Raw genomic sequence first — 15318 nt, 5'->3', positions numbered from 1 at the left:
GGCGACTCTGTAGTTGCGGTGCACTGGCTCATCATTGTGGTGGCTTCTCTCGCTGCAGAGCACAAACTCTAGGCACACAGGCTTCGGTAGTTGCAGCACCCTGGGTCAGTAATTGTGGCGCATGGGTTTAGTTGCTCCGAGGCATGTAGGATCCTCCTGGACCAATGGTCGAACCTGTGTCCCCTGCATTGGCAGGCGGACTCTTTTCCACTGTACCACCAGGGAAGTCTAGGCATGACCTAAAGCTTTCAAGTACAACTTTGAAGATGGGTCATCTACATGTATATTTCCCAGTCATTACCTATCTTTTATTTAAAAGGCATTGAAGGGAACTGTATGTCACAGTGTAGTGAAATACCCCTAATTTAAACATTTTAGGTATAAATTTAAGTATTAGCCCTGACATTTAATGGCTCAGGGGCCCTAAGGCAGCTCGTTTATTCCCATATTTACTAAATGATCACGTGTTATTGCTATAACAATAACAAACTTCATGTACGTTAAAGCCTTTCCCAAATGATGAAACTGAAAAAATGAAGACATCATCTATAATTATTTTAAAGTGCATTGCTTTTTTAAAATGGTCGCCTCAAATGGTTAGGTGATATTTTTGAAAGTAAAATTTGTTTGACTTAAACCTGTCTCCTTCCACTCACAGGTGATTATGGGAGTGCTATTGAGACATTGGTAACAGCAATTTCTTTAATTAAACAATCCAAAGTATCTGCTGATGATCGTTGCAAAGTTCTTATTAGCTCTTTGCAAGATTGCCTTCATGGAATTGAATCCAAGTCTTATGGTTCTGGATCAAGGTAAAACTTTCCTGTCTCATGTCTATTTAAAATTGCTGCTTTGCAAATAGAGAGAAATGTTGTGTTTGGGACTCTATAGGACTTTGATTTTACTTATTACTGTTTATTTAGCAGCTAATGTGATTTTGTTGTTGTTTAATAAATGTCAGGTGTTTGCTTGCTTAAAACCCTTCAGAGGCTTTCAGTTATTCTTATAATTCTTATTCTTAGAATAAATGTAATAATACAAATATAAACATTGTAAACAGTATGATACAGTTCACCTCATTATGTACCTCTCTTGCTCACTATTCTCTAGCAATATTGGTTTCCCTTTTCTTCCTCTTGACATATCAAACTCTTGTTTCTGTGTTAACACTTGGTATTTCTTCTACTGGGAGCCTTTTTCCTTGGCTCTTCACATAGCTGTTCCTTGTTCTTTTCTCAATTCAATCTTTCTAGGAGGGGGTCTTCTCCCAGGTTATTCTGATTATTCTGTTTATTTCTTTAATAATTATTCCTGCAATCTCTTCTTTCTTATTGTTGTTAAGTATTGTTACTTATTGTTCTTTCTCATTTCTTTTCACTAGAACACATTGAAAAATGGGAGGGGTCTTATTTACCTGTCTTGTTCGTTAGTGTGTTTGTAATATGTAGAGAATGGGTGCTAAATAAGTATTTCTTGGACAAGGGAGTTTATGATGTATTTCTTAGGGTTTTTTTAAAATCAGGCAATTCTTTTTTTGGCATTACTGCTAATGTTGAAATTTTACATATTTTAGAAAAGTAAAGCTTAAACTTGACATGATACTTTTAGGTCTTTGGTGTACTTACCAGGTAGTAGAGTCGTCTTCATTAAGCTAGGAAAAGGAGCTTGTCTTTGTCGTGGTCCCCAACTTTATAATTATTACTTTTGTGACCCAGTTTAAGGATCTTTGGATCTCAAACAAATTTTCACAGCTAAAGACTGTATCTTACATAGTCTTTTAACTTTTTAAGTCCAGAATAACTTCTACCTTGATCACAAGCTTAACACTTAATAATGTTTGCTAAAAAGAAAAATGTTTGCTAAGTTAAGCTGTCTGGTGCAGAAATACAAAATAGAGATTAAACTAATCGGCAGTTATTTCCTAATTGTGAATTTCAGAACTTACATTAGTAGGATTTCTAAGATATATACTTTGGTTAAAGTATCTGTTTTTTGTTTATTTCTAAAGGAAGTTCATGCAGCATTTCTCTTTATTAAATAACAGTGTAAATAATTGCTCAATCTTTTCTAGTGGTCGTGTTTACTGAGTTTCTTCTTTGCTTGCCACTATGCTTCTCAGCACTACCATCCTCCAAGCATACATATGTGTATATTTCTTCAGGAAGTTTCTTAGCAGGGTAGCACTTACGATGAACCATGTTTTGGCTAGTTATAAATGTAAGATTGATACTTACATGTATGTTTAGGTAACTTACAGTAATGGGTTATAATTTTAAGTATTTAAGTCTCATTGTGTATTGAGTGATACCATGAATTTTATTTCTAAAAAACTACTTTTCTATATATTCGTTCGGTTAAAACACAAGTCCTATGAGATTTTCTCTACTTTACCTTTCCGCTTTTCATTCAGTAAATATCGCATGTCTCTTTTAGGCTCCTGGTTGTAATAGATGATATGATGTATTGCCATGGTGTGTCTGCTTCCCAATTTTTAGGTGAATGTTTTTTAAAATGGGATTTCTAGTTCATGCTTGTTGCTGAGTTGGTAAATCATTATTGTCTGTTCAGGATGTTTTAGTCTAAACTATATTTGTAAGTTATTTTTTTGCCTTGGATATTTTTAAACATCAAAATATTAAAATTTAAAGCTAATTATGGAGAGCATTAATCCAGTAATTTCTTTTAGAAGACGTGAACGATCAAGAGAAAGGGATCATAGTAGATCACGAGAAAAGAGTCGGCGTCATAAATCCCGCAGTAGAGATCGTCATGATGATTATTACAGAGAGAGAAGCCGGGAGCGAGAGAGACACCGGGACCGGGACAGGGACCGGGACCGAGAGCGCGACCGTGAGCGCGAGTATCGTCATCGTTAGCAGGTGGGTGTTCCTTGTCCTGTTGCTTCCAGCATGCCTGTCATTCATAGTGATTATAACTCCAAGGCTATTGTTTATACAGTATATACCCACATTTTATACCATCCAACTACTTGTTCTGAATTTAATCTTCTGGAATCATCTGAGGTAAATGACAGGTGAGTAATGACAGGTAAATATTTTGACCTCTTATCCTTAAATACTGCTTGCTTGAGTTACAGCTTTTAGGTTTCAGACTGTTTGTTAATGATCCTAAGAAAGCAAGAAAATAATCAAGAGGACTCATTGTCTACTTCTAAAATCTAAAAATTGGAATTCTCTTAATCACATACACAGTTTGCATGTGATTTAAAATATAAAATATGAGTTAATTCTTACTGTAATATGCTTGGACTTCAAAAAATAAATTTTAAGTTTCTCTCCTTGAACTAACTAACTATCCCTAAAAATTTGAAAGACAATCTGACACTTGTTGCTAGTTGGAAGGTGGTTTGTTAGCATTGAGAAAAACTTTTTTTTTGAGAAAAGACACTTTTCCTGCCATCTGGGCTTTGTTTTTAAAAGAAATAGTATTCTTTGATTTGCAAAGAAGGTAAGAAAGTTACTCAGTTAAAATGAATTCAGGGTATTCCATGTAGAGAATTTTAAGTTGTATCAAATCATACATCTCAGGTTAGAATAACCTTGAAGTAATTTTCTTTGATGTTTCATTCATAAACCATAATCATTATGTCTTTTTTTTCTGTATTTTAAAACTATTGTGTACATTTTTCATTAAGCGGGAAGAGTTGTCTGTTTATACTTCATTTTCACGTGTAATTTTATTTTTATATTTGTGAACAGCATTTATTCATGTGAAGAGTGGGAAGAGGGCACTATAAGGCTTGTGCATGTGACACAGAAGTTATTCTGTAAGCAGGTTTTTTTTGCTTCATAGGTTGGTGGCATATCAAAATTAAATTAGACTAAAACCAATCCCTTATAGGTTACTACTTTACATGACTATTTTCCGTAACTAAAATTGGGAAATACTGAAAATTCAGTAATTGGTAGTGTTTAAATTGTAATGGGCAAAACCAAAGACTTGTATGTAATTCTGTGACAGAATAGCAGTTTCTTTAAGTAAAGTAGGTATATTTTAGCAAATGAGATCCTTTTTTAAGTAATACTACTTAGGAAACAAGCAATGTAAGTCTTATTTTTGTGGTATACAAATAAGTTATTATATTATTTACAGTTTTAAGAGCTTTCTGAAGTGAAAGGCAAGTTTTAATACTTTTCCTTGCATTATGAATATGCATCTTGAATATATATCAAACTGTAATTTTAAAGTTCTCCATGTACTGTGTTATAGAACTTAATACAATTTTCAAAACATTATTTTAATATAAGGCAAAATTTTTTTTTACTTTTAAAACTAAGCTTTTTGGAATTGATATTGTTTTTGGATGTAAGAATTGAATGTTGTGTCATATAAAAATAAACATTAGATTTTTTAGATGTAGTCCCCCTCCTCTCCCCAAGTTGAATGGGCCTGATCCCATCTTAAAAAAAACTCCGAGTGCCCATCAGTTGCTTTAGGTGAATTATGGCCACCTTAGTGAAATGCTTAATGTTCATCAGTCATTTAAAGTAAGATACAGGTCCCTCAAGTTTTATTTTTACTTAGGCTTTGTCAGTTATCAACAAGCTTCTGGTTACTGAAGTCATGAGAATGGAACTTGCATACATTTTCAATCTTCTTCAGGACTGGACATTCTGAACCAGTTTATATCCAAAGTTAATTAACAGGTTTTCCTACTGGTTTTAGTTAAACTAGCATAAATAGATAAACTCTTTCTGAAGAGTCCATTGTTAATTTTAAATACCTTGAATTAACTAATATTACATTTCCAGTAATGGGTACACCTAACTATATCATGGTTTGAGTTTCATTACATTCAGACATTAACTATGAATTCTTAACTTGCAAACTAAATATTGTCGGCATTTTTTCTTAATCGCTGATGTGTACCATACCAAAATTCCCATGTTTTGTTTGTACATTATAATCAGAATTGAGTTGTAATATTGTTATGTGCCTTCATCCAAGCAAAATTTTACATAAGCATTTCCAGTGCAAAAAATTTTGTTAACCTGGAATATTGTACCTTTGCTATATACCAAAAAGTATTTATTGCTGATGTAGACATGGAATAAGTGAGGTGGGGGGAATTGGGATTAAATATATCCAAGTGAAAAACTTTCCTAAACAAATAAAAAAATTTGCACATTTAATTACCATCAAAATAAGGTCTATTGACCTTTTTTAGAAGTTTTAAAATATGAGTCCTTTTGAACTTTCATGTAAACCTTAAATGGACTAAATGGAATAAGAGTAATTTGGAAGCTGAAGTGAATGTCACTGTTAAGTCTGTATACAAATAAAACAATAATGTGACCTATTATTAAAGTGATGATGAATGGCTTAAAGGGCAAGTTCTTAATTTAACTGGAAACTTAATGATGTTGGCAAGCTGTTAATGTCTGTCCCATCTTAATTTTTTTGTGTTTGAACTGTTGGTAATGTTAATTGCATTTTCTCATTTAAAAAATGTATTAGTTTTTCTAAAAGCATTTAATATCTAAGTTCAAATATATAATATTTTAATGAGAATATCAATATTGTGAATTTCAGCATGTAAATACATTGTGCTTCATATTGTGTAATTTTTGCCTCAATTCTCAGACCACTCTGAGCAAAACAAAAGTAGTTCAGTGTTTTTAATATTATATGCTTTTTACAGAAATAATTTTATTTTCATAGTTATTTTCTTTCGTCTTTCTGTTATTACTTGTTGGGAACAACACTACTCAGCACATTTCTGTTAATGGTTCTGCTTTTGTTTGTGTACTGAAGAGTAATGAAAGGATTTTTTTAAAGTACTTTTTATTCATGCTTTTCCTCTCCCCGACACATGACTTGACACATTCTCAAATCATTATCCATTCCTTTGATTAGATTTTTAAGCATCATGTATGGGGTATAGGTTAAATAATTATACTTTCCTTTGCTATATGATTTCTCTTCTCCTATCATAAATATTATGATCTTAGATTTTGTTGTCATTGTACAAGATTTAGGGTGTTTTGCATTCCTTACTCAGTTTTTTAGCTTTGCATTAATTTGGGAAAAACGAACAAAAAAAGCCCAAAGAATCGAATATTCTTTTTTAAATGTTAAGATGTTTTATCTCCTTAAGAGTTAGTGTTAACTTTGAGTCTTAGGTGAAAATTAAATACTTCTAATTATCTGATAAATGATACTGGTGGTGATGAGATTTAAAAATTATTTCTGCAACTCTTAGGTCATCTGAGATCAGACTAATATTACCCATCCCTGTGTTTATGGTTTCCCCATATATTCTAACTGCTTCATTTGGATATGCTACCTCTCACTTTTGCTTTAATTTTCCTTGCTTTTAGTATTATTAGCAAAACATGTGAGACTACACAGGTATGTTAATTGCAGTGAGAATAGGGTAGTAAGTGATCCCTAGAATGTATGTGTAGTGTGTTTTGCTCACTGTGGTTTAAGAATATGGTTTTGTTTACAAATAATTAATGTTCCCTGTTTCTTTAAAAAAAAATCAGTACCAGTGTGAGTCACTTTGATCTCTCACCTTCATTTCAGTGTAAAATTTGCTACCATTGGTTTAGTTTGTGAATTAGATTGTTTTGAATAAATTTTTAATTAGAATGAATAGTTAGCATTGTTTAAAAGAAGCCTAATAACCAAAAAAGGAGTAAGGGTGTCATGTATGCTATCCAGATTTACTAATATAATATGCCTTGGTGGTAGCATGTTTTAACTCTCAACAGTGAAATCTAAATCACAGCTTATTTTGAAATGGCCATTTTGTCAGATTTTGGAGCAAAGATGAGTATTCTTTGTGAAGTTTATTTTTCTGCCATTTAGTAGACTGCCTGGCGCAGCAGTCATGAATTCTATTTCATAGTGTAATAAAATTCTTTAGTTAAAATGAGGTAAGTACTGTCTCTAGAAGTGGAAAGATGAAAGTATAAAATGTTTTGGTAGTAAGGGAGTTTTTTGTAAATATCTACCATAAACAAGATTTTGTGTACTGTGTTCTAGTCAATGCAAGAAGGGATGTTGATTTTAGAAAGAGTTGTATTTAGATACTTCTCTGTCTTCTGCCCACCTCATCTCCATTCCTCTCATCAGGAAATTTTCAGATAAAAAGTGAATTTTATTATACTGAGTTAATAAATTAGAATCCTTCAAATTCAATATATTAATGTGAAAACCTGTAAGAGATCCATATCTAATATATATTTGAATCTTTTACTTGAAAGATGAAGTAACTGATACCAGTAAATTTTCTTGGATAAATTTCTAACAGAAGCATTCATAATTTGAGTTGTTAATGCTGACTTGATCTTAAATTATCTCAGGATCCCCTGGTAGCTCAGCTGGTAAAGAATCTGCCTGTAACACAGGAGACCCCTGTTTGATTCCTGGGTTGGGATGATCCCCTGGAGAAGGGATAGGGCACCCACACCATTGTTCTTGGGCGTATCTCAAAATGCAGGTGCTTCTCTGTATTGAAATTTTAACTTAGTGATCACTTTATATACTCATTAAAGAGCCATAGATTCCATCTGTCTCAGTTTTTTTAACATCTGTTTACATAGATCTTCCTATAACTGATAGCTAAAGCAAGACATTGTGTGGCTTTGACATTATAGATTTGACTGCATGGTATTCTGAAAATATGACCACTGAATGTATTTGTTACTTTTAAGCTTCTTTTTTATATCTTTGTTTGTGTAGATTTCTGCCTAGAAATTTGAGACTATAATATGGAATTGGGTTATTGGAAATGGGTTGTATTGCCTTCAATTTTGCCTTTTTTCGAGATTGTAAAATTTGTATTTCCAAATGGATACATGTAAAGTGTTTAGAAGTAGAAATAAAAACTGTCAGATTATCCCCCAGATTTTATGTTTGTATGGTGAAAATTAGAGATTTATTAGTAGTAACAGTCTTATCTCTAAAGCAAACAATAAATGTATTCATCCTAAAGATATATGTTGTAATTTCACATACAGGATTCTTTACATATAAAGTAGTAGAACTTCTCCATTCGGAATGATATAAAATTGCAGAATATGCCATATGGTTTTTGGAAGGGTTGGGTATTTTTGTTTTGCTCATTGTGACTTAATGTTTCCTTCTTAATTAACCCTTCCAATATGACAGAATAATTAGGGAGATAGCGTTCTCTTGCAGTAAGAATTGTGAATTTCCTATTAATGTTGGTTTTTTTTTTTTTTGGTTAGAATATATGCTTTGTCTCTCTTTAATGCTTCAATACCAGTTTGTTTAAGTATATTGAAAAGTAGTAAAGATATGTGAAAGCCAGCCATCTTCCTAGATTTTTTCTGTGAAATAATTTCACCAAAAGCTTTATCAACATAAGATAAAGTACAATAAAAGGTAGCATTAAAAAAGGCTTAACTATCTATATGAAAAATAAGGGCAAATAAAAACAGTTTGAAAGTTTCAGGATTATAGTATCTGCTTTTCTCTTTTGCAGTTGTAAAATTTAAGTTTTTTACTGCTAGGCAATGTGAATATGTGTATTGATGCTCTTAAATGCTTACACCCTAGTTGAGGAGGAGAGGACTTGAAAGAAAATTTATAGTTAGTTGTGACAGAATACTAATTATTCTTAATTGTAGACCAAAAAGTATTCCTAATTTTATGGAAGACTGTTACTAAACAATGTGCCCTTTTGCCTCTTACATCATCTTATTATTGACATGCTCTCTTGGAATTTATATTTCAAATAACTGGTATTTCAGTGGTCACTAATATCACATTAATTGAATGTGTTTCCTTTGTGAACCTCTACCTGAAGTTTGCATTTTTATGTATTCCTAAAATTTTAGTTTATCTCATTTATTGGGTTTTTTTTTTCTTTTTGTTAGTTTTCAATGAAATTTGTAGATTCCCATTTAGCTGGTTTTGGCTTAGTTTATATACATTAGATATTTTGATATAGGTGAAATAGAGTGACAGTACTGTTATAAATTTGTATATGTCTAAAGATTTGTACGTGAATGTCATATTTATTTACATGTGCATAGTGAGCTTATATTTACAAGTTTTGTAACATGGAGGTCCGTTTGGTTTATACTTGCAGAAGTTCCTGTATACTGTCAAATACAACTAATTTGTAAAATAATTTATTGCATTTATATTCAATTCTCATTTGTTTATGAGTTATATAGAATTTATGTGGATGAATGAAAAATATTTACATTAAAATCATACAGGCATTTTCCATTTTTGTAGTATGAATACTTTAGAAAATGACTTATAAATGTTTCCATCTTCACAGAAACAGTAGCTGCTACATTTTCATTTGCTTCAGTCATTAAATTTATAAGGCAGTAATAAGAAGAAGGAAATCAGAATGTCTCTTTTAATCATCACATAAATTGGGAGCATTCTCCATCACAAAGGCAGCTACTGTTTCAGTTAATTCTTATTTTGTGTTAGAATACGTAACAGTGAAGTAGATGCACGACTTGTGTATGTATAGTTAAGCCAGCGTTTTTCTGTGTATTATGGGGAATAGCAAAATCTACATCATAAATTTTGACACATTACAGCTGAAGGAAGAGGAACACCTTCCAAGACAAAACAGTCTTCTGGAAAAATGACGCTTGTCCAGCAGTTTGCTTCTTGTGATTGAACTGAACCTGTAAGGATTCATGGATAAAATGAACAGGAATAGATCTGAATAAAGCAAATCTGCATAAATGGTAACCAGTAGCTCTACTTTTATTTTTTATGTTGCTTAACTGTTTTATTTGAAGGAAACCTGTGTGATTTAAAAAGTTAAAGCTTTTGCAACTTTATTACTGGTTATATACATTTGGCCATTATAATGTGCAAGCAATTGGAAAAAAAACGTCAAGTAAATGCTTGTTTTATAGTAGTTTGTTCTTGTTAAAAACTGTTCATATGATGATGTCTGTAAACAGCACCACTTTGATTACAGTAGATGTAGTGTTGTAATAAACTGTTCAATGGGGCTGATGTGTAAAGCTGTTCAAGTTATTTGATGTTTACACCTCAGGGAAAGTCTTGTGTTCAGCAATATCTAAAGATAATGTTACTATGACATTTATACTGTCGTTTAAAAAAAAAACAACATTGCAATAGCGTTTTTGGATATGCATCAACCTAATCTTGCGTTCAGTGAATTAAACATACTAATTAAGTGTCTCTTGCCCTTGATTTTGATATTAGAATAGGTGATTATCTGGATATTTAATATTTCTATATTCTGCTTTTCTAGCTGTTTTTACCTAGTTAAGCTTGTGACTTTGCTGAATGGTATGTAAACTTGTAAAAAACTGAAATTTCACGATATAGCAATCCAGTCATTGTGTTAGGGGTCAACAAAGATTTTGTGATTTTAACATTTTAGTAAAAATCCACACGTGATTTGCTACAGTAATGCAGCTTAATTAAAAGACACATGTACTGAAACGCTTAATTGTAAACTGCTAGCATTGAAGAAATATTTTGACAATTCTGATTTGATGCAGCAGTTATTTGCTATTTTATATTGATAGTGCTTATGGTTTATTTTTGAAGCCATGGGCAATGTAAATATAGGCAGCTGTGCAGCAGACAAATGTGAGTAAAGAAAGCCTTAGTTTTCTTTTGCAGTTACAGAAAATAGACTTCTGAAGGATGTGATGCTTATTAACATTGGGTTGTATTCTCCTGTATGTGTAATGGGAGATTATAGGTGTACCTGTCTCCACAGTTTAAGGAGTTCTGTGTATTCATGCAGTCTATTTAATTCATGCTAAAGTTACCTAGTTAATCAAAGGTTTTTTTCAAACCTGCCTTGCATATAAGCCCACATTAAAAGCACCTGGCTAGCATGTATTCTTAATCAGCATAGGCAGAGTGTCAATTTAGGAAGGTCATTCTGAATCACTGCTTCAAAAATTTGAGTTAAAACCTTTAAGCTTGTTTCTAATGTTTTTAAAATCTAATAATCTTTGAGAGATCTTCTGATAATACACATTTTTAAAGTATAGCTAAATTTTAGGACAATGCTAATTTAAGCACCCTGGATATTATGTAACATGCAACCTTAGAAGCCCTCCAGAGAACTGCAGTTCTTCACTTTCATGTTGTCCACTATCATACTAGCTCTTACAGAATTAGCTGTTCCAAATATTGCCAGTTTTATTTTAAAACATTTTGTGATTAGGGTGTTTATGCATGGAATCACTGGTGTTCATCAGAACTGTTTGCTCTCAGAAATGATTTTTTTTATCTTGTTGAAAATGCAGTTGGCTTTTTAACATTTGAGAGTTGTATCAAAATCCGTTTTCTTGCTTTGTGTATAGGTGTTGTTAGTTTTTATTATTTCTTAGCTTTTTTAATATTACAATGCCGTAATGCGAAGAAGTATGGACATAAATATTACAAGGGAATTAGTTAATAGTTTAAAAGGTAAGTAAATGTCCATGAGGATACAATTTTCTCTGAAAAGTTTAAAAATGGAATCATAAAAATCTTAACTGTGCTTGAACTTGAAATGAAAACTGGAAGTTTTATACTAATTAAATCCTTCATGTATGTTTTCATTTTTTTTATCAGTGGAACCCTTTAAATTGCTCATTCTATATCATTCTTCTCCCTGCTTGGCTGATCTCATTACGTACTTTTGTTGCAGACAATGTGAGTGTACTATACTTGTTTGCTGTTAGTCTATTAATTTTTAAGTGTCATCAAAAGGGAATAACTTTTTGATCAGTTTTTGCAAAGTCTTTATCTGATACATGAATATATAGCAGTAAGGGTGAAAAGACAAGCTTTGTTTTATTCTTCATTCCCCGCCACCCCCCCCCCCCCTTTTAATGGGCTGATGTTACTGAAAACTTTTTTAATGTTAAAAACAATCCAAAGAGATTAATCTTTACATAGACACCAAAAAAGAGTCCCAGAGACCTTTCTTATTTCTTTCTGATAATAATTGTAGCGGCTGTGAAATCAAAACTTGAGTTTAATTTTAAGCCATAGCATTTATTCGTGCTATGCAGTCACATTCCTTTCAGCTGGTAAAGTTATGAATGAGTGATAGAGCACTAAATGGTATTGCTTCTGAAGCAGCCCTTTGAATTGAATGTGCTAAAGGACACAGGTTTTGGAAAGGATATTCCAGTATAAATTTGTGAGTGTTTTGTCAGTTTTCATAAGCAAGATTTGGAGTAAGTTGCAGTGGCTAATGATCATAATTTAGCCCATTTACCTAGAATATTCTTAAGCAGTTAACTACAATTTGGAGTTCACAAAAAACTTATGGATTGTAGCTTAAGGTATTATTTTCAGTTAATTCTCCTATGGAGAAGATTACTTTGTTTTCTACTAGTTTATGGTCCGTTCTTAAACATGGTGGTTTTAATCAATGTTGTATAACATTTTATAGTGAAAGGGGAAAATTGTTGGAATGGTAAAGACTTTCTTTCCTTTATGTGTTAAAATGTGCCAATAACCTAAATACATACTGTTTGATACAATGAGATACACTGCAAGACTCTGTTGCAGTGCTCTCGACATTTTGGTTTTCATACCTGAATGATCATTGTGTTTTCTGTATCTTGTAAGATGGCCTCACTTTTGTGTTTTAAGCATTAGCTTGTTTTTTTAAGAGGACATTTATGTTCTAGTTCTTTACTGAGAACACAGTACTGAGATCCTAGCTGTTTTACATATACCTGCCTTTTAAATTTTATTCATTAAGTTCATTTGCATCCCGTGGCCATCTGTAATGTGCCCTGTAGCTGTATGTACTTTTAAGTGCACGCTTATCCATTGTACACATTAGACATTTTTGTGCTGAAATATATTAAGTGGGATTTTTGTAGCAAAGCATTCTATTTTTCTGTTCTACAGTATTTGTGTTGTTGTTTTCTACATTAACCTTCAGTTTAAACACTGGTGTATTTGTTTTATTTTTTTTAGCAACTTGACTCTTAGAAGCCTTAGACTAATTTTTTAATAAATACTAAACCAAAAATTATAAATTTATTAAGATGTGGCCTTACATATAGCATTCCTTGTGTTTGTAATGTGAGAATTTTGATTTAGAGATTTCAAAAGATTCAGGATTAAAATAATTTATTGTAAGCTGAAATAGAAAATGTGTTTTAAAATGTCTAGGCTTCTGGGAGAAAGTTCTTACACTCTTCTTTCTTGGAATCAGAAAGAAGGAATACGAAGTTTTATAAACACTCAATATTCAGGCAGTTGTATTGTGTTCAGATTGACTTAGGTTTGTTGTAACCAGTCTCTTTAAAATTTCAGGTTGTTGGTATTCACTCTGAATGTGCAGCTATTACGCTTTTTATGGGACGTATAAACACTTGGTTAGGTTTATATATATTTTAATGTTTTAAAGACTTCCTGCTATATTAATTAGCCTCTTGTAATGGGAGTTTTTAAAAATATTAAGTAGAGTTTAATTGAAGTCACACAAATCTTGAAACGGTATCTGCAGATAGTAAATACTTCAGAGAGTTTTTCATGTGGGAGTAACCTAAAACTCCGTCATGGATGTAAATGTTTTACATCCGTTTCATAATTGGACAGACCCTGCATTTAGTGGAAACATTTCATTTTGAAGATGTGTTCTTTTCGTCTTATTGTTACTGCGTAATTCTTCCCAGCATTTGTAAGTTAAATTATTTTCAAATGGTGAATTCATGTTTATTTTTTTACTTTGAAAATTGTAGTACTCAGGTGGTATTTAATGGGAAAAGATCCTTTGGGGTAAATCATAATGTGTTCTAAGGAATGCATCTATAACATTGACGACTTTAGCCTTAAAAAAAAGGTCTATTATTCCTCCTTCCTCTTCATTCCATGATATATTAGCAAAGTAGTTTACAGCCTTGTACAGCCTTACACAGTTGTTTTACAATTTTTAATGGAAAGCCCTTAACAAAAAATTGTATCATATTACCAGTATACGTGAATTACTGAACCACGGTTTGTAAATAATTTTATCTAATACCAGAAGGCCAAAGAAAGTCTTAAAATTTTAGCTATTGACTCTATGGTGACTTCACAATAAAATTTCTGTGCAAAAGGTAAGGTGATATTTGAACAAATAAACACATCTTCTTGATGTCCATGAGAAATAGACTTCCATATTAGCTTCTATTAAAAAACTCATTCCATTTTATTAAAATGATTGTAATTGCAATTTTGTGTTTAATGTTTACTTTCTGTCTTTTCTTTCTTTAGCATTTAGGTGACTGTTCAGCAGTTTGCTATTTGGCCATTGTTGGCCTTTTAAACTGCACTAGTAACGAGCATGGTATTTATCTTGTATTGAAAATAAAACACAGTTTTTATAAGACTTTGCAGTTTGTCTCTTTTGTTTGACTTATGATTTGTTAGCCATTGTGTATGGTGTGGATAATAATCCATATACATGCAATATAACGGAAATTGGACTGTTGGTATTTGATCTTTAAGTCACCCTCCTGGATAGTGGTGGTGTTTGTGTGTGTGTGTGTGTGTGTGTGTGTTGCCATTTTGATGGTCTTTAAAGCAGATGATATCTGACTAAAATTAGGATTTAGAAACCTAAAAGGTTTTTAGGCTGCTTTATTTTTAAGTCTAAGTTTCAGAGAACGTTAGTTTAATTTTAGAGGATGCCTTACTAGACTTTAATCAGACGTTTTTCTCCAACTGGAGACTTAACTGGCAGCTAGACATCTCTACTTGAATGATAGCCATCTCAAAGATAACATGCCAAGGCTGAATTCTTTTACCCTCATGCATTCCCCACCACCGGCTCAGCCCCAACAACTAGCATCAGCATCATTTCAAATGCTTAGGGCCGATACTTTGAAATTATTGACTCCTCACACCCTACATCCAGTACAGCCAGAAATCTTTTTGTCTACTGTATCTAGAATCTGACAACTTAATTACCACTCCCACTACTTTCATTTTTTCCCTGTGTCACTAGGGTGATTCCTAACAGGTCTCCATGCTTTCTGCTCCTGCCTCCCTGTAGTCTATTCTTGGCACCGCTGTTAAGAGTTTCTGTCATAACTCTGTTCAAAGTCCTGCTATGACTCCCCATTCCTATAAGAGTAAAGCTTCGGTCCTTAAAGTGTTCCTCTGTGATTTGGCTCCCAGTACCTCTCTGGCCAGACTTCCCAGTACCTCTCTCCCTGCTCACTGCATTCCAGCCATTCTGGCCCTCCTTTTTATTTTTTATTTTTGGCCACATCACATGCCTTGTGGGGTCTTAGTTCCCTGGCCAGGGATTGAACCTGGGCTCTCAGTAGCAGGAGCTTGGAGTCCTAATCACTGAACCACCAGGGA

At 32.7% G+C, this 15318-nt stretch overlaps 1 protein-coding gene across 5 annotated transcripts in view; it reads left to right on the top strand.

Annotated features, from left to right (window-relative positions):
- Window positions 1-14338, top strand: part of CPSF6 (cleavage and polyadenylation specific factor 6) — a 31991-nt gene extending 17653 nt beyond the window's left edge. For 2 of the 5 annotated variants that reach the window (XM_061130395.1, XM_061130376.1), the window contains 3 exons: window positions 659-812; window positions 2690-2879; window positions 9558-14338. In XM_061130395.1, coding sequence (XP_060986378.1) covers window positions 659-812; window positions 2690-2876 — 341 coding nt within the window. In that variant the 3' untranslated portion in view covers window positions 2877-2879; window positions 9558-14338. The other 3 variants (XM_061130386.1, XM_061130359.1, XM_061130366.1) reach the window with 2 other exon arrangements.
- Window positions 14339-15318: the final 980 nt, after the last annotated feature.

This window comes from Dama dama, chromosome 3 (assembly GCF_033118175.1).
Source record: "Dama dama isolate Ldn47 chromosome 3, ASM3311817v1, whole genome shotgun sequence".
Taxonomy (NCBI): domain Eukaryota; kingdom Metazoa; phylum Chordata; class Mammalia; order Artiodactyla; family Cervidae; genus Dama; species Dama dama.
This window is presented reverse-complemented; position numbering and strand designations above follow the sequence as displayed.